Raw genomic sequence first — 19,404 nt, 5'->3', positions numbered from 1 at the left:
TTTTTAATCATTTGTACCCGTTCCATTTAAACTGCTGTTCGGCACCAATCTTTCCATAATGAAATAAATTAATATCTCATTATTAACACTCACCCACATCTGAGATTATATATTGTGGTTACTGACCTCATTATTTCCTGCCTGAGGCCAGTGCCTTTCTGTAGTCTTGTGGTCACTGTGAGGTTGAAGGTTAACTAGCACTTAATTTAGCTGAGCAGTACCAGCTTCAGCTTTGACTCAAACTGTGTGCTAAGCTAACAGTTTCTTTATTTTTCACTCCAAACTGTTGTATTAATCTTCTCATCTAAGTCCCTGCAAGAAAGTAAACTAGCACATTTCTAGTTTATTCTTTGGACTAGTTAAGTAAACACAGCCAATCAGTGAAAAGCCGGGCCACCTAGCTCCTGAAGCGAACATGACAAAGTCTAAATGCTGTCACACTGAGCCGCTTTTGACTTCATCATATCAGCATTTGTTGTGCTGTGCAGATCCCACTGATTGGAGAGTTACACTGGGACTCATACTGCGTTAGACTGTTATGAATTGGACCACTAAAGGATTAATGAAACGTGCCCCGATATTACTGCCCTGGAGATGAGCTGCTTTCAATTACACTGATTGGTTTTAGTGTCCTGCTGTGTGCCGGGCAGCTCGCGTTTAACTCCATCCGGACAGAAAATGGCAACTTGTGAACGGTGCCGTGGCTCCCTTTATGATGCAATCTGTCACAACACACCAACACAACACCGTATCTATGATCACAACCTCCTAGGAAGGGATGCTACTACTCTGACAACACTGACGTGTAAACAGCTTACTGCTGTTTATCACATACTTTCCAGTTACTCAGTCCATCAAATTTCTTCAGCTGAAGAAGTGTGAGGCTCCATGGGAACCTCACGCGTGCTGGGGTGTCTTTTCAGTGAGAGGAAAAGTGCAAAAAAAACATTACTGAGAGGAGAAGATGGATAAGACCGCTAATACAGGAGAAATTCGTTGGCAGTTGCACGTGAATTGCAGCGAGGTGATGAAACGGCGCTCTGAGGGTGACGCTTACCTGTATTCACAGAATGTGTCGTCATTCATGCCCTGAGACTCCACGTCTGGGTGAAGGTCTTCTTTTTCTTTTACTGCTCACAAAATAAAGAGGAGATATCAGCCATTTCCTCAAGAGATGACTGCCAGTGAAGATTACTGCGTCCCCCGACTGTTAACACTATCTGAATAAGTTTGAGTGTCAGTCCCTAATTCCCCACACTTACTCACCAATGATCAGTGCAAGCTTTAGATAAGCTTACAAAATTTTGCTTTATATATATATATATATATATATATATATATATATGTATGTGTGTGTGTGTGTGTATATATATACATATATGTGTATATATATATATATATATGTATATATATATACACATATATGTATATATATATACACATATATGTGTATATATATATATACATATATGTATATATATATACACATATATGTATATATACATATATATGTATAGATATACACATATATGTATAGATATACACATATATGTATATATCTATACATATATGTGTATATATATATATATATATACATATATGTATATATATATATATATACATATATATATATATACATATATATATATATGTGTATATATATATACACATATATATATATATGTGTATATATATATATGTGTATATATATATACACATATATATATATGTATATATATATATGTGTATATATATATATACATATATACATATATGCATATATATATATATATATATACATACATATATGTGTATATATATATATACATATATATATACATACACATATATATATATACACATATAAAAGCAAAATTTCGTTTGCATTGCAAAAGGAAAAGGGAGAAGGGAAAAAAAGCACATGGCTCAGGCAAATGAAAGAAAAGGTTGTCGCTAATGAGAACTTAATGAGGAAACAAAGGACAGAGCTGCATCTCGCTCTTTATTTCTGCTGACGAGTGAAACGATCGCTGGCCAGACGACAAACCTGAAGGCCATTAGCCGTGAATAATAAAGCTGATAAGGACTCTCGTGTCCCCAGTAGGAGGACTAGTGCTGAGATCCCACAGAGCTTCTGTCACTATTCACTATGCAGCCTGCTCATGTGCAGCATTTGCATTTTGTCTCGCTGTGGGCTCTGCACTTTGTTTAGATTGTTTGCTGGAAAAATAATGCAAAATTCAAATGCTGGTCATACAGTACAAATGCTTATTTTCCTTTCAATTCAGCAGCCTATTTTATGTATAAATTTGCATTATAATGGCCAAGGAAACAAAAAAAAGGGGAAAACTATCATCATACATATTCTGGTAATGGCTTCTGGGATGATTGATCATTTTTTTCATGTCAACAAACAACAAAATGGAACTATAATGATGCTCTGAGCAGCAATTAGTATTCAAGCAAGGTGATGAGCGTGTGTGCTTGTAAAGTGAGGACCTACCGGAATACTTCCCTCCTTTATTTCTGTTGACAAAGCAGGCGATCAACACAATGAGTGTGAGGAGAGCAATGGCGCACATCAGCCCGATAAACCAGCCCTTGGTAGATATTCCTCCGTGAATGCTGGCCAGACCTGAGGAGAACAATATTGGGTGACTTTGACTCGCCTTGGCCTTTTCATCAGGACACTTGATTGAATGTTTACATCGACGGAGCCTATCTGATGCAAAGCAGGAGGCAGCAGGGCGTGCTGCTGATGGAAACGCTCCAATATTAATATTAAACAGCTAATCCTGCTTGTCTAATTAATCAAGTAAGGAACGCTGTACAAATGTAATTCCTTCTTAGTGAGCCAAATTAAATCCTCGTGACACCACAAACGACCACACATCGCAGTCAAGGACACGCGAGTCGCACCTGTTCTTTTTTCTTTAAAAGGGAGGTAAATTAGTTCTGCTTTTTTTTATACTTTAAGCCATTTTTTTGTCCCCTTCCTCACCTGTTGGACCTGTAGTGATAACATCTTCAAATATACTAGAATTATAAACCCGGCTGTTAGGAATAAGGCGCACAGTGTACTCAGTCTCAGGTTCAAGGCCGTCAATGATGTGGAAAGTCTTAGAGGTGTTTAAGGCCTCTGTTATCTTCCAGTGACCCTCACCTGTGCAGAGGGGTGAATAATCAACAGTGTGTCAGTACACATGAAAACACACAACCACTTTTATCTAATGTAGAAATGGTTGAAAAGACACAAAGATGCAGATGTGTCACCTACTGGTTCATTCTACTCTACTCATAAACCAACAGAGACTGAGCTTACGGTTGTTCATATATGTGATATAAAACTCAGCATGCTCTCCTCCAGATCTCCAGCTGATATTTGCAGAGCTGTCGCTAACAGCAGAGCTAACATTAAACAGGGTCGGGACTGACGGGGGGATAAGACGAGATGAGGAAAAGAAATGGAGAAATGGCAGAGAAGGGTTAGTAGAGGACAAAGCAGATCAAAGTGTTAGCAATCGTGTGTGTTTACAGGGTAAAGGATGCTTTCTAAGGAAGAGGCAAGCGTGCTCCTTCCTAACACTATGCATCAATTACGTCTGACAGAAGGGGACGTTGGGTCACTCTCACAACAGGACAAGAGTAATGTGGATAGGGAAATGGAACCACAGGTGGAGCCTGCAAAGCTGAATGGCAATCTACTAAAACCTGAAGAGCGATTTAACACCAAAGACTGCTGCATGATGGACATTTCACACAAGCAGAAATGAATGAAACATGGGAATGAAGTCAAGTTACCCCTACAACATGTTAATAAGACACTTTTTCCCCTGTGATTTATTATGGTTATTTCACAGTCTTTCTGCCTTTCTGTATTTCATCAATGAACAAAAAAAAAAAATAATCCCAGCAGCTGAAGCCAGACAATGTTGGGCATTTTTCAAGGTAACTGAAGGTAAAGTGCAAATTATTAGAAACTCAACAAGCAGAAAAGCTTTTTCAGCTTTAATGTTGAATGAAAAAAATATTTCAGAGTTTAATTTAATTTAGTGAATTAATCAATTCACAAAGTTTTCAGATTAATAATTAGCTTAAACAAATCCAGTTTTTATTGCTCTCTTCCTGTTAAAGGGGAGTTCTTCCTCTCCACAGTTGCCAAGTGTGTGCACATAGAGCAGCGGTCCCCAACCCCCGGTCTGTGAGTCGTTTGGTACCGGGCCAAAAGTTGAGGCTCGGGTGTGAAATTTTCAGGGTTTTTATCATTAACTCGGTTTCCGTTCTGGGTCTTTTCCCGCGTTGTAGTTGTGTGTCTTATTTTGAAAGAAATGTTTACGCATTACCATAGTGACCAGAGAGCATTAAGGAAGAGGAAATGCTCCTCCTGAAATGTGCCAACGCTGCTAATAAATTTACACAATTACACAGTAAATTTGTGTTTATTATTTACAAAATATCACAGTTTTTGTCTTGGTTGTATCATTTTATTTTGTTGTAATTATCCGCAACACCTTAAAGGCCGGTCTGTGAAAATATTTTGTGTGTTCTAGCTTCATCTACCTCAGACATACCCATCAAGGTGATTTTATCCTTCTTATCCTCAAACAAAGAAAGAGGGAAAAACAGTAATTGATGAGCATGATTAGTATGGGAAACGTGTGCTTTGACAGCAGCTGTCTAAGCTAGTCAACAAAGCACAATCCACTTCATTTCACCACAGCAAACATGCAAATCTTCATCTGTGCCTCAAGCTCAGGTGCTTTATTTGCTCAGGTGATAATTCAGTTCACAAGAACACCTGTGTCTGGGCTGTCCATCCCAACAACTGCAAATGACACTCTGACTAATGTTGATGGATTAGTCACCAGCTATAGCAATTCTAGTCATTGCAAGTGTGTGATGACTTCGACTGACATAGACAATCTGAGTTAAAAATATCCAGAGGCTTGCTGCCGTGTTTTGTCACCATGTTCCTCAGCTTGCTATTACCTTCTGCAGAAAGCAGCTGCTCACCCAGCAGGGAACGAATGCCCTGGAAGATTCCCCTTCAAAGTCAGAAATCTTTTTTTTTTAATAAGGAGAGACCAGAAAATATTCTGATACAGGAGCTTTCAACAGCTTCCACTTATCTCAGTGTCCTGTAAATATCACCCTCCCAGTATGAGCTCATACTTCTCTGCATGGCTCAGGAGGATGTTTCTCCTTGCTGTTTTCTCTCTGTCCCTGGACCTCTTCTTGTCCCAGAGCTGTGTTGCTGTTTACCCAGTTGAAGATTACATGGAAATGTCAGGTGACTGCTGGGTCAATACACTGCCACACAGAGGGCTGAATGGGGCCCAACAAATCAATCACTTACAATTAGACATATCTGTCCTGTTCAAGTGACTGCACTCCACTGCCACACTGTGGGATCGGGATATAGATCTAGTATGCTAGATTTCCCGGTGGTGTAGCAGAGAAATGAAAGCTTACAGTACAATATGGCTGCCATTTTACATTATAAACTAGTTGAAAAAAAATCCTGAAGATGCTATCACATTATAATAGTCAATGCTCCTCTGCATTTATTCCTCAGCCTTTGCTGTCGATGCTGTACGGTTAAGGCTTTGCTGTGTCAGAAAGTGCTGTGGCTCTACCTATGGTGGAACGAGTGGGTTTGGTCACAGGGGACTTTGGAGTGCTTGGAGGTGAGGGGGAAGCTGACTTGCCTGAAAAGAAAAGACAGACCTTGTGGTTATCAATTGGGGCAAGGGCTTGAGGTGCTACCGTCTACTGTTAGCATGCATGCTGTTGTTAAGTACGCTCTAAAATTAGTGACTATGCAATCTGAAACACGATCTAGAGTTTCAAAACTGTATTTCACACTTCTGAGATGTGCCTTTTCATTTTTACTCCAGTCCAAAAAAAGAAAGAAAAAGGGACGAGCTTGTGGCGTGTCTGATGCTCTTAGTGCGGTTGGCTCTTAAGGCATCATTTATTACCCCAGCTTGTTGCACCGAGCCTGCCGTTGCTAGGAGAAAAGTCAATATTCGTTTACAGCTGCTAATGAGCCAAGATTAATATGAATTTATAATTAGGTTACTCATTACCAATTGTTATTAGAGAGGCAGCTGCAAAACTTTATCTAAGAAGAAGTTGACGTTTTTCTAATGAAAGGAGGCATCAGAGTGCTCTCTGCTGATGGCAAGGGCAAACAGCAGACAAGGTCAATTATGTGCAGAGAGGCTGAGTGTTTACGGCTGCTAACTTCTGCATAGGACAAATAAAAAGTGTCCAAATGTTTGACAGTCAAGTCCCAATGATTTATTCAGCCCTACAGCAGCTACACACATCAATATTTCTAAACCTAAAAGCATGCAAGCGCTACCAAATAACAAAATGGTGAGCATGTCATACTAACATGAAAGTTATTCTATCACTATTTCAGAGCAGTTTGACACTCTCTATATGTGTACATATGACATGCCACAGTTGCTGCATAAACAGATCTACATACTGAGGCCAACAGCAGGAGCCAAAATGGAAGCTGCAGAAAAGAAAAAAAAGAAAACAGACAGAAGGGACAAGCATTGCATGGCTAAGCAGACGTCCACATTCACAGGCACATTTATAATACACACTGCATGATCAAAGCTATGTCTCAAAGCAATGCACTATTTTAGTGGCATATGTGAAAGCAAGCAGAGGACCATTAAGACAAATCCTCACACACACACGTATGCACACAGTGATGGAGGTGTTACCACAAATAGCTTTCATGCGCAGACCTTGAACCTCTCCCCTGCACATGTGATAGTCTGACAAAATTGCAACTCAATACATATAAAATGAGCCATTCTTCCTGTAATCATCTCTCCGGCGTTTTTTTCCCCACCATGCAAATAAACAACCCCTAAGAGCCAATTAAATGTCTTTCTGTGATTGTGAGGATTCTTACAGTAAACAACAAGTAATCGCTTGCATATTAAGCACCTGTGCTGCACTTCAAAGTTGAGAGTTCTGCTTTTACCTAACACAGCCTGAGTGACATGCTACATTCATTTTCTTGTCCATTTGTATTGAAAGAGCCACCTGCTTATTTCTTATGACTACAGCGCATTTAGTGATACTTGCAAAAAGCTTCCTGCTTCCATCACTCGTACCACCGACCACAATCACAGGAGCTTGGCTTGAGTTTGAGCCAGATGAAGTATGGTGTGTGGACCTCGACTAATGATATGTAATTAAAAGGCAAAGATTACATGTTACAAGCTGGCTTATTATGATGACTTACCCGGCAACTCTTTCATGATTGCGCAATTCAGTAATAAAAGCTTCAGTTTCCTTTCTGCTCAAAGCAATTTTCTTTCTCAGCTGATTGTTTCATAGCTCACGCTCTCTGTCCAATCAATAAGCACTTGCTCTCTCATGACAGTGACAAATGAAAACCTCCACTGCAGCCATATGAAATTGTTTATCCACAAAAATTACTTACATGGAGATATGAAAAACTTGGCTGCTCAGGCTTATATCATATTGCACTAGTTCAATGCCACATCGAAATGGTAAAATGACTCTGTCACCTGCTTTGCTTAGCCTCGGTTCACCAGAGCAAATTGCGCTCCTCAGAGCTCGTCCGCATTCCCAATGTTCCCCCACTGAGAAAGCGCCACGCTCTACCAGCCACACGCCCACGCAAGCTTATCCGGACACATAAAGCCCGATCGGCTCGGCTTTCCGGACCTTCAATCACTCACTTGTTTCCAGGGTGGTGGTGGACTCGTCGCTGACGTCAGGCCCGCAGCCCACCGTGGTACAGGAGCACAGGTAGAACTTGTATTTACTCAAAGGCTCCAAGTCACGCAGGATCCACGTGGTGGTCTCAGGTTTGCTAATATCTACTGTCTGCAGTGGTCCCACTTCTTCTGTGTCATTGACTAGAAGTAAGGCAAGGAAGAAAAAAAAACGTAAATGTAAGTATTTTGTCACAGTCACCTAACAGAAGGCAAAGGAACAACAAGGGAAAAACTCTTATACTTACACTGCATTACGTACAGTGTAAAATATCAGGATTGTCTGCACCTACAGTGTATTAAGCATAGCCTCTATATAAAATACAGACTTAGCCACTGTGGCTTCACCCACTGGCTAGAGAAGTCCTGTCGTGAAGCCTCACATTGCTGTGTCTTGCTGCTGCCGATCATGTGGATATACTCAATGAGAAACCGCTCCTGTGGTAGTTATTTTAGGGTATTTTCACACCTGAGGTGTTCAAGTTCATTTAACTTGGATTCTGGTTCGTTTTACACCTTGGCGTGGTTCATTTGTGCAGATGTGAACACAGTAATCAAGACACTTTGGACGGGTTGGTCCGGAGTAGTTTGTTTATGACGTGACTGTGATCTGACCTCAATCCGACCCAATTACCAGGAGTACATTGCAGGTTCAAGGTAAAAAACCTGCCGTAGCTATCCACGCTTTATATTCAGGAATGCAGCACAGATGTACAAAGGTCAGTACAGACTAGCAACTAGTCGTGACAGAAACGTAAATTCTCCACGTTCTCCAATAGTCCAGGACACAGCGCGTTCTTCCTGTATGCTGCTCATTGCATCTGGTTCATCCACCTTTAATATACAGCTTGTGGTCGCAAGAGGAATTTTCTCACTCATTTTAAATTCATACACAGTAAGGATCATGCAATGTAACTATGCAGAATCTTCATATTCAATACATGTACCATAGTAAGAACACTTGTTTCACAGATTTCAGTCCCTTGAAAACACAACTTCCTTACCTAGTTTGTTTTTACATTTGAAGAGGTGTTTTTGCCTGACAGGAAGCATACTTTATATTAGTACTACACTCCCACATTGTTTTTTTTCCATCTCCAAAAGGTGTCAGCAATTAGTTCTGCTGGAAGTACTTGTGCACGCTGTATACAGCCTGATGAAACTCAAAGAAGTTTGTGTCTTAGTGACAACATATTTGTTTAACTGCTTTACTTTTCTGATCTACTGATGTGACAACACATGAACATGCATCTAAGCCTCCACATTAGAAAACCATTCTTTCCATCTTTTCTTAAAATATAATGTCTATACTAAAATGATTCTGGTCATGATAGTTTATCCATACATATAGAATTTTGATTTCTTTAATTTTGACATGATTGATATCATAATGTCGTTACCCTCTTATCCCATACTCTGCTCTTCTTGTACCCAATGCCTTTTTGTTCTTCTATTTTTTTAAACTTTTGACTGAATGACTCCAGCATTTTGACACACAGTGAAATGTTTGGCTGTGCCTTGTTTTTGGAGAACTCTCTAGTGGCCTTTCAAAATACTTCCAACTGACAATCACGGGACATTTCAGCTCTGCCAAAAAAACAAGAAAAGAAAAAGCAAATGTCACTTGTCATTTTGGCTTGTACATTTCCTGTTTGGGCTTTAAAAAAAAAGAGGCAACTTGTTCTTTGCTTTTTCAGGATTAATCCCTCTATAATGTCTCCATTAACAAAAAAAAAGCCTGAAACAAAACAAAAAAGCTAATTGTGCTCCACTAATTTATGGTTGCAATTTGTTTGAGTTTTGGGTGTGTGCTCTTTGCCTACATTGTGATGGGATCTCATTTTTCACTACGTAAAGCAGCCCAGTAGGTAGGGAGGTGGCATTTATGTTCTTTGTGACAAAAACAAACACAGCAGGTGTTGAGGTGACCTTTGCTGTGAAAGAGGTGCCACGTCTCTCAGGTAGAAGGCAACAGAAACAATGACAAGAATGTATTGGTCTGCTTCTCTTATTTGCCTGGATGCCACCCGCTGTTATCAGACATCCTGATTTGCTTTAGTTTTTTTTTTTGTTTTGCTCAGTTTTATTTCCAGGGACAAAACCACTCGATTTTTAGTATATTATGCAATCAACTCTGGTACAAAAAAAGAGGCCACAAGCATCATGTTTCCACCCTGCGGTGGCATTACTTTCTCACTTTTACGGCAAAACTCGGACCTGACAGCTGGTCCGTATGATCTTATGGAGTGAACTGGCTGAAGGCTTCAGACTTTGGCGCTTCCGCTAATGACAAACAACAATATTTCCAAATATTCTTCATCCTAGCGGGCCAAACGCAGTTGGCCTTGAGGAGCGTGAAGCAAACCAAGACTCTCCAGCACTGAAATGTGACCTGACAGCAAGTGTGAGTTTAGCTCAAATGGGAGAAAAACAGACTGTGTTATAGCCAAGGTCATTTTTAACTCCCACTCGTGTCGATATAGCAGTTCAACGCAGTACAAACTTCACTGGAATGGTCTTAAGTGCTCAAAAATATGTGCCTATCTCAATCTGCATCACATATAATTGGAAATAAAGTGGATATTTTATGAAGCCTTGAGTGGATTTTCAGTGCATAACAGTGAAATGATCTGTGTACTCAGGATTAAAGACTTCAATATGACAAAACAGGTTGAGTATGAGCCCCCATCGGTACTTTTATGACAATCTTATCTTTGCCTTGTCAAGCTCCCTGAGAGACAGTCAGACGGGTGTTTAGCCTGTACTGACATATGATGCCCCGGGCTTTAGAGCGGGTTAACAGCTCTTTAAGGCAATGTGACTATATGCCACCCACTCAAGTTATCAGGGTGACTTTACATTCATACAAGGTTTAAGTGATTCAGAAAAGAACTTGATAAAAACTTGTTACTGACTGCAGGTAGAGGGAAAATGTTTATGATTTCCACATCTCCTGGTGTGTGTCCCACACAACTAGATCTTATGTTTTTCCCCTGCCGACAGTTTATTTTTCCCCATTTCAAATTTGCCAGCGGTACTGCAGTGGATCCAAGTAAGTGCAGAGCAGAGTTTGAGGTTGTTTGGCTGTGCAGTTTTCAGATTGGGTATTTTAACAAAAAATTGTTATCAGTGTTTCCCCTAGAGTGGCAGCTGTCCAATCTGTGAGCGGGGGAGGAGGGCATCACGCACACACATAGACACACCTGCGGCCACGTAGTGAGCAGGTACACACACGGACACATTCAGTGAGTGTATCCTTCAGGCTCTCCTCTTTTCATATCAGCAGCTTCATGATTACGTACACGTGAAAGATTTAAGGGACATCTGTAAATTTGGGTTACTCTCCCTCTAAAGGGGAACTGCACTAGTTAAAGATAAAGTCAGGAGCTGATATCACCATCCAAAGGCTTTATCCTAAAAACGTGTTATTTCAAAGCAGGTTAGTTTAAGTGTTTTAAACCCAGCGTCGATCCAGCTTGCGTTAAACAGTGTGTTACAACGGGGCCTCTTGTGAAACCGGTGAAATGTGAAGCTATTAAAGGCTGCAGTGAAGACGAGCATAGTCTTAAACAGCTGCGCTGTAGCTTGAGATGACTTGTGTCACTGATGATACACTGACAGCTGGCTGCATTATCCTCAACGTTTCGCACATGACTTCCTTCAAGGGGACTTCGAAAAAAGAAAAAAGTCACACTTCAAAGAGTCCATCAGCTTTATTGCTGTGGCACAATGAAAACGTCCTCTCCTGAAATACTGCGTGACGCCGGGTCCTTTTTTTGTGTTGCTGCCAAATCAAACTCAATTAGCCGGGAAATGCAGCACTAAGACGTTGGAAGTTAGTCATTAGCTTCGTTATGACTTTTATTTAAGGACAGCACAGTGTGTGCACGTGTGGGATGTGTTCAGGGATGATGTCCCCTGGGACAGAGCTACGCTGAGGACGTTTCCTGCAGACAGGATGGGGTCAGTAAAACCGGACCTTAACAGACTGTGACTCAGAGGCCTTGTTCAGCACTAGCCGAGCCGCGATCATGACACAGGCCAGTAGACACCACCCTGACATGGTTCCTATACACACACTCTGACCCCAGCCTTATTAGAGCAGAGCAGCGATTCTTCTTTCTGTGTAAAGGATCATGGGTTAGACAATCACCACTTTCTTCTTATCCCAAGAAAATGTTCAGGTACTGCACATACTTGTCTGCAGTGCAGTATTGTGTAGAGGAAAAGGTTTGAAACAGTTAAGCCGATATGCAGTCAGTCTTTTCAAATTGAAATAGATGGCCTGTTTGTTTTCTTTACAGAGTACAAGCTGAGGGGAAACTCTATTAAACACAAGGTGAAAAACGCATCATCTTCTCACAGCAATACAGAAACATCACCATTATATGTGTGTTGATTAAGTGTAAGGATGAGGAATAGGGATACGTACTGAGATGGTACTTAAGGAGGTAGCCAATGAGAATCCCATTAGGCTCCAACGGCGGCTTCCAGGCCAGAGAGACAGTGTGCCTCTGAACATCTGTGACCCTGAAATCATGATTTTTCTCTGGGACTGCAAAGCCGTGCACAAACACAAACACACACACACAGCAAGCAGTCAAATTCTGCAACCCAGTTTACTTGGCTATTATTAGATTTTCCCTTCAGTAGTTGTGAATCAATACACTCCATGCTGTTTTTCCACAATCTTACCTCCCTCTGGGGTTTTGAAGTTGACGGGATGACTGCCTGGGCCGTTGCCCCGCCCGTTGAAGGTCATGACGATGAGGCTGTACTCGGAGAAGGGCGTCAGAATTGGTACCGTGGCGTGGTTCTTATCCCCGGGGACTGCCAACGTGTGTTTATCTCCGGGACTTTTCTTTGAGTCCACCAGACTGCGCAGACGCCACCAACTTATCTACATCAGGAAGGAGGCACACAGAGACATCCTCAGCAGTGCCTACAAGATATCAAACTTTGAACATCATACGTATGTACATGTGTGAGGGAATGCTGACTGAGTTAGTGTGATTTTTTTTTTTCTGGTGCTGTAAGCAAGAAAACATTGAGCTGGACACCAGTAAAGGAGACAGAGTGAGGTGAGAGAAGCAAATGTTTAGAGCAAGGTCAGTGCCATTCCTTTTAAACTGTGTCTAAAAGCAAAGGTCTGGTTTTGAGGTATTACCCTGTAGCCTCCCAGATGTCCATGTAACTTGTCCTTGTGTACTCGTGTCCAGCTAACCTTGACCACGGAGCTGTTCATCACCTCCACAGCTACATCATCAGGTGCAGCAGAGGGAACTGCAAAGGCAAACACACATTATAATCTACAATAGGCTGCAAGTGAGGGAAGGAAAAACAAACCCAAACAACACAAAAATACAAAGTACTACTCGGCTTGCTTACATTTAGGGATCACTGATTTACTGGAATACCTACGAGGAGGGAACTCTACTTGGAGTCACAAAAAAATGAAAAAACAAACAAAAAACAAAAACAAGTGCTACATTTTCTAAAATCCCATTTTACTCAGGACACAGCAGTGAGAAAGTGTCATGACCTGAGGTGACCTCCTGAGGACAAATCCAAAAGAAAGCTAAACAAAAGAAAAAGAGTAAAAAGTACGGTACATGGTGCTTTCTTCTTCTAGCACACTGCAAAAAATGATTTTCAAGAAAATCAAAAAACCCTTGTTTATGAACATGTTTTCTTATTTTTTGTCTAAAAAGAAAACATTCTTAACAAGCAAGTTTTGCACAACTGCACAAAATGAAACTCATTCTAGGAAAATATGTCCAACGTTTTCTTAAGATATTTCAGCTCATCTTGAGCTTTCAGTTACAGGATATGACAATGGTTTGGCTGAAATTCCAGAATGAGAATAAGATTATTTTTCTCTTATTTCAAGAGTAAGGGCACTCAAAACAACTTTTCAATTTTACGCATTTAAAGATGCCAGTTTAGCTCAATGCGTTCAGCATGCGCTCACATGCCGCATGGCTGAAAGTGGCAAGCCTCGGTCTGACCCTCGGCCCTCTCTCTCTCTGCTTTCTGTCAATTCTTCACTGTAACTATCAATAAAGGCCAAAAAAAGAACTATATTTAATGACACTAAAATTTGTCCTATAGTAACCTCCTTTTGTTTGCGTGAAAATCTAAATTAAGGTGTGAAATCTTAAATTAAGCAAATAATTCTTGAAAACATCTTGAAAACAAAGAAAGGCCAATACTCATTTTCTAAATATCAGTGTCTTTCCTTGTAATAAGTCAAATTTTCTTCAATCAATTTTCGTCATTTTAGTCAGTTTTGTCTAGTTAAAAGGCATACAGCAGTTAGATTGTCTTGACGTATGCTCAATCATCCGGGTAAGTAAATCCCAAATTCTTGATTCTGTTCACCTGGACGTAGCGTTTTCAGTGGGAGAAATGTTTCGTCACTCATCCAAGTGACTTTTCAGTCTCAGCTGACTGCAGATTTCCCCAATCAAACAGGACATTTGCACAATAACTGAAACTAGCATCACTGAATGAATGAACAATGGGCTGTGAGGTCAGTTCCTCGATCATTAATATAATAACCATAACCAAACAATATTTGCTTAACCCACTGACAGATTTTTATTCTCAAAATAAAACAATTTTGTCAGATTTAAGAATATTTGGCTTATTTCAAGTAGAGCTGTTTTTTCAGTGTACTACAGACCACAACCCTGAAACTGAAGTGCAAGTCTAAACGTGAGTCCAAAACCCTACAACAGAAGTACAACAGAATGCATCTTCACAAGTTCACTCAAACAGTGAATCTGAAAACACCAGAAGTACGAACAACTGCAAATGAATTAAATTAACTGGCTAATTTACACTAACCAGTGGGACCATTAGCACACTCCTATTGAAAAAGGTGAAACTAAATTACACATGTACACATTTTAACGCTTACATACATCAATTACTGCATGTTTTGTTAAGAAAATCCTGTAACTGCATGTCTAAAAGAAACAAATATTATATTAAAGTTGCATTACACAAATGCCTCAAAGGGCTAACTAGCACAACTTATGATATGATGCTGCTATAGCTAATGTACCAACCTCCTATATGGTTGGATAATAAATCAAAAAATATGCTAATAAATATTAAACTGGTTAGGTGGCTAGAAAACCTAGCAAAAATTTCTTTCCATGTTTAGCATAAAGCTAACAAAGGCCAAAAAAGTGAAAGTTTTTGCCAAAGGTCATGTGGGCACAAGAGGTTTAGAACATTTAAACATGTTCATTTTTTCTTTTCTGTTTAGCTTTGAACAAACTGCAGCAAAAGCCAGCTTATTTTCCCCAACTTTTCTTTTTAGAAGGGCATTTTTAGCCATGCCATGTGTTTTGTATTTACCAAAACAATAACTTTAAAAAAACTGTTCCACAGAGAAGCTGCAGTAATATTTATTTGCTAGGAAGTAACTTCAAACTCCCCTTTCTCATAACATATTTTCATTTTATTGTGAATACTGAAAAAAAACTTATACTCACAGTCCTCTCCTGAATAGCCAGTCACTAACTTGGGCTCAGGTCCAAAGCCCTGACGATTCTTGGCTTGGATCTTTATTTCGTAGGGAACAAAAGTTGGGGTGTTCCTCACCACGAATGAGTGTCTCTTCACTGTGTGTTCCTTCCAGCCTTCTTCCACATCTTGTCGTCTGTAACTCACCTTGTACTCCAACCCGGGACCATTGTGCTCAATGGGTAACAGCGGCTGTATCGTAGCAGGAAAAGAAAGAATGGAGTGGGTTTCGTGAGACTTTCACAGTTGTGTAAGATACTTGTTATATTTCACCACGCTATGTCACTCCTTCCATAGGGGAAAAAAATGACTTGTCCGGTGAACATTGCTTGGAACAATGCTTTATCCCACCATCTAATAAAACAATGGAACAATTGACCTGGTCTAGCAGCAAGGCTTTTCTTTGATATAGTGCTTGCTGAGATGAAAAGATTCATCTCGTCACAGAAGTCAGACCGTGAGAAATAGAATGAGATACCATTATCCACAAAAGCAAATCATTAACAGTAGGAGAGCTCATGAATCCAGGATTCAGGGGCTACATTACCATGACGGGGCAACCGGATAATAAGTGAAGGAGAGATTCATCTTTCTACAATAAAGGCCAATATATGACTGTGAGTGTTAAAAAGAAATTTTTTATCTTCATAGCTTTCCTTTCTCTTTCTAATCAAAGACAGAGAGCAGCCTTGAATGAGGAACTCATTCAAGGACATTCCAGAAAAGGGCTTTTTTAAAGATCTCTAGAGTGAAATATTATAAATGGGCCATTTCTGTTTCTTTAATTCCTATTGGTAATAGCCTATGAAACATTGATAAAACTTTATCTCTGTTCTCAGAAATTCTTTGACTGCTCAAAACTATAACGAAGAGAATAATGTGCTATGGAAAGGTAGACCACGTCGCAGAACTTGCAGAAAGAAGATAATAAAAAAGACCAAAGTCTATTTCTTACCTCCCATTTGATATCCATTTCATGTGGCAAATGACCTTCGATTCTGATATTTTCAGGGTTCCTGTCAGGGGCTGTGGAGGAAAAGGAGTATAGATTTTGTCAGCATTGTTAGTGGAAGAAATCTCCAGTGAACGAGGCACACGAGAAAGCAGAGTTTCAACAAGAATGGAATCAATTATGTAGCAGGTCTGAGTGTTTTAAAGTTCACAGAGCAGCAGCGTGTCAAGTGGGCTGGAAGACCCTTACCCTACTGGTAAATACTGAGCGATGAAAGGAGGAAACTCAGACCTTCTGGAGGAGTTTTGTATCTCTCTGTGGCCTCGCTAGGACGCCCGGTTCCCACAGCGTTCACGGCGGACACTCGGAAGCAATAGTCGACATTGCCGTTGAGCTTGAGCTCAGCAGAGTTGCGGTTCCCAGGTACTCGGAGCAGCTCCTTCCAGTTGCTTGGTTCCCAGTGGCTCTCCTCGTACTCGATAATAAACTCTGTTGACAGGCATACAGACAATCAGAGGTCTCCCTCACCGCTATGAATCCTGCCAAAGGATTACTTATCTAACCACCAGCTGTGCAGAAAACGCCTCAAACCCTGCTCTGGGCTTGTACATTCCTCAGGGAGACTAATCATGATTCATGCTTGGATGAACCAATAATGGATTCATATTGTACAAGATGGTATCAAACAAATCTATTTACATGCAGGATGCTGCTCAGGAATGTGTCTGTCATATTAATGGCATTCGCTGCGAGATGCACTGATCCTCTCTGCGCTGTATGTCCTGACACCTGCACACATGGATGCTCCTTTTTACCTGTGGTTGAGCTGTTGTGGTCGTCCCCGGGGACCCATTTCAGCGTCACATTTCTGCCCTTGCGGTCAGACAGTACCAAGTTCTCCGGCGCATCGGGGACATCTGAAAATCATCGTAACGGCACGGCTTTTAGAAAAAGAAAAAGAAAATCACAGGGGCACAAGATCTCTGCAGCAAGAAAAAGACCCGGGGAGCAAACGTTTGATCGTTCCCGGGAGTCAGAGGATGTGGAACCAGCTGCATCGCTGCCACTGTTTTCTTTAGACTTTAACATGTCGACAACATCTTCAAAGAAGCTGTGCTAATAAAGCCACGGTCTGCACCTTCATGCTCTGCGCTTGGCTTCCTGACATTTTGTGGCCTTCTCGAATTTGCTGCGCATTAATGTAGCATCAGGGTGCTCTGAACTTTTGACCCCCGAAGCAGAAACAGCGCTCGCACGTAAGCTCACCTAACACCATGAGCAGGGCTGAGGCCACGTCCTGGTCCGCTGGAGTTTTTGCCACACATGTGTACACACCCTGGTCGCTGTGGCTCACATTCATGATGTGAAAAACACTGTTCTCCACAAAGTATCTGTCGGTAGAAACATGGAGACGGGGTATTGATTTACCAAAGGAAAAGGGCTTTTCAGCTGGGATTAGGTCTGCAGTGCTGTTTCACCAAATAAATAAAAAATTCTACCTTGAATTCTCAGTGTAGTTGAGGGCTATCTCCATATCATCTTTTTCCCACAGGAGCTCAAAGTCATTGCTGAAGGACTTGTCGTACTCCGCCAGGCATGAGAGCTGGGCCGTGGTACCTATTAGGATCCGCTGGTCCTCCGGGGCCACTACTATTCGAGTGGGATCTTCCAAAGGAAGGACCAAGTTACTTACATTTTGAGGCCCGTGTGAGGCTGAATACAATTCTTTTAAATGACTAAAACTGTTTACCTTTTACATAAAGCATGGCATTGATAGCAGATGATCCCTCTGTGTTTTTGGCCAAACACGTGTACTGTCCTGTGTCACCCCTCTCCACATTGTAGATCTTCAGTGACCCGTTTTCATGAACAGTAAACCTGGGTCCATGAACAGATTCAGGGGAGTCGTCTTTGCTCCTGGAGAACATGCAAAAGTTGTCAGAGGTGAGAAAAATAAATACAAATACAGGTGGCCTACACTACTACACTATGGCAGCAGTGAAGCGATAAAAGCAGGACATCAGAGCTGAGTGACAGGGCTACTTCAACTTGAGTTGAAGAAATAGCAGGTCGTGGGTAATGACACAGCCAGTATACTGAGAGAGTGCACGCATCGACCAGCTGAGATCTACTGCCCTCTGCTGGTGAAAAAAGCTACACTTACCAAGTGATTGTAGAAGGAGGAGAGCTGAAGACCTTGCAGTGCATCGTCACTCCCTTCCTCTCCACAACAGAGTATTCCTCCCCCTCACTTGTTAAAATCATGGGCTGCAGATCTGCAAAAACCAGCAGGAGACTCTCATCATAACATCGTAACAGTGCTGTTAGAAAAGCACAATATATTTTTTTTACCGTGGAGGAAATGGCTTCGACAAAAAAAAAAAAACCACAGCTAGATTAGGTTTTAAAAGCTGATAAAACACGAATGGAAATAGGCAGATAACTGCAGGTTAAATGAGGTGACAACAGTGTTGCTTTACCTGTGCATTAACTGTGAGCTTGTTGTGTTTTTAAAAAGGAAAAAAAAAGAAGAAAATAAAAAAACGATTGAGCTGTCAGGTTGTCAGAAATGAGCAAATGTGAGAAAGAAATCAAAGCTGAAAACAATGGAATAATGAGTTCGCTGAGTGTGTGCACCTTATCAGTTGTAGCCAAAGCCTCCCATTAAAACGCTGTCTCTATTAATTGTTTACAAAGGCAGCAACTGGGACTCAGCATTCAGAGACTGTCCAGCTTTATTAACTCCTGTGTCACCAAGAAGCAACTCCACAACACATTTGAGCTGCACAACAGATTTTTTTTTTAATCTGCTCTTGTAAAGCAGCACATGTTTGTCTTGTGGCACTCGAATTGGTATGGAATTGAGAAGGGACTTGTTAGCATATAAATGGTAGGGAACAGGGCTTGTTGCTCCACAGGGAGAACGGCTATCCTGAATGAAGGAATACAGCTTGCAGACGGCTCTCCTTCCCTGGGCTCCTCACTGTTTTATGGGCATATGCCAGCATCAGCGGCAGCTCTCGAGCTTGACACATCAGTCAGCGTTCTCTGTGTCTCACAGGGAAGTCTGAACCTTATTCATGTACGCTGCGGCACAAATACTTTGTATGGATGGTATTTTCAAAGACCTCGGATGGTGAAGCA

At 41.0% G+C, this 19,404-nt stretch overlaps 1 protein-coding gene across 7 annotated transcripts in view; it reads right to left on the bottom strand.

The window, feature by feature from the left end:
* The window catches only part of chl1b (cell adhesion molecule L1-like b), a 72,464-nt gene that overhangs the window by 3,387 nt on the left and 49,673 nt on the right, over positions 1–19,404 (bottom strand). Inside the window, exons 14-32 of one of the 7 annotated variants that reach the window (XM_085160246.1) lie at positions 18,425–18,536; positions 18,011–18,177; positions 17,760–17,925; positions 17,527–17,651; positions 17,076–17,177; positions 16,552–16,749; positions 16,264–16,334; positions 15,278–15,500; positions 13,315–13,350; positions 12,940–13,055; positions 12,468–12,672; positions 12,205–12,327; positions 7,737–7,916; positions 6,497–6,526; positions 5,637–5,708; positions 3,323–3,430; positions 3,002–3,163; positions 2,504–2,635; positions 1,058–1,130 (exon numbers count right to left, since the gene is read on the bottom strand). In XM_085160246.1, the coding sequence (XP_085016372.1) occupies positions 1,058–1,130; positions 2,504–2,635; positions 3,002–3,163; positions 3,323–3,430; positions 5,637–5,708; positions 6,497–6,526; positions 7,737–7,916; positions 12,205–12,327; positions 12,468–12,672; positions 12,940–13,055; positions 13,315–13,350; positions 15,278–15,500; positions 16,264–16,334; positions 16,552–16,749; positions 17,076–17,177; positions 17,527–17,651; positions 17,760–17,925; positions 18,011–18,177; positions 18,425–18,536 (2,401 nt within the window). The remainder of the gene's footprint in view (positions 1–1,057; positions 1,131–2,503; positions 2,636–3,001; positions 3,164–3,322; positions 3,431–5,636; positions 5,709–6,496; positions 6,527–7,736; positions 7,917–12,204; positions 12,328–12,467; positions 12,673–12,939; positions 13,056–13,314; positions 13,351–15,277; positions 15,501–16,263; positions 16,335–16,551; positions 16,750–17,075; positions 17,178–17,526; positions 17,652–17,759; positions 17,926–18,010; positions 18,178–18,424; positions 18,537–19,404) is intronic. The other 6 variants (XM_085160247.1, XM_085160248.1, XM_085160249.1 and 3 more) reach the window with 6 other exon arrangements.

This window comes from Neolamprologus multifasciatus, chromosome 5 (assembly GCF_963576455.1).
Source record: "Neolamprologus multifasciatus chromosome 5, fNeoMul1.2, whole genome shotgun sequence".
Taxonomy (NCBI): domain Eukaryota; kingdom Metazoa; phylum Chordata; class Actinopteri; order Cichliformes; family Cichlidae; genus Neolamprologus; species Neolamprologus multifasciatus.
Note: the sequence above shows the minus strand (reverse complement) of the source record. Positions and strands in the feature narration are given on the sequence as shown.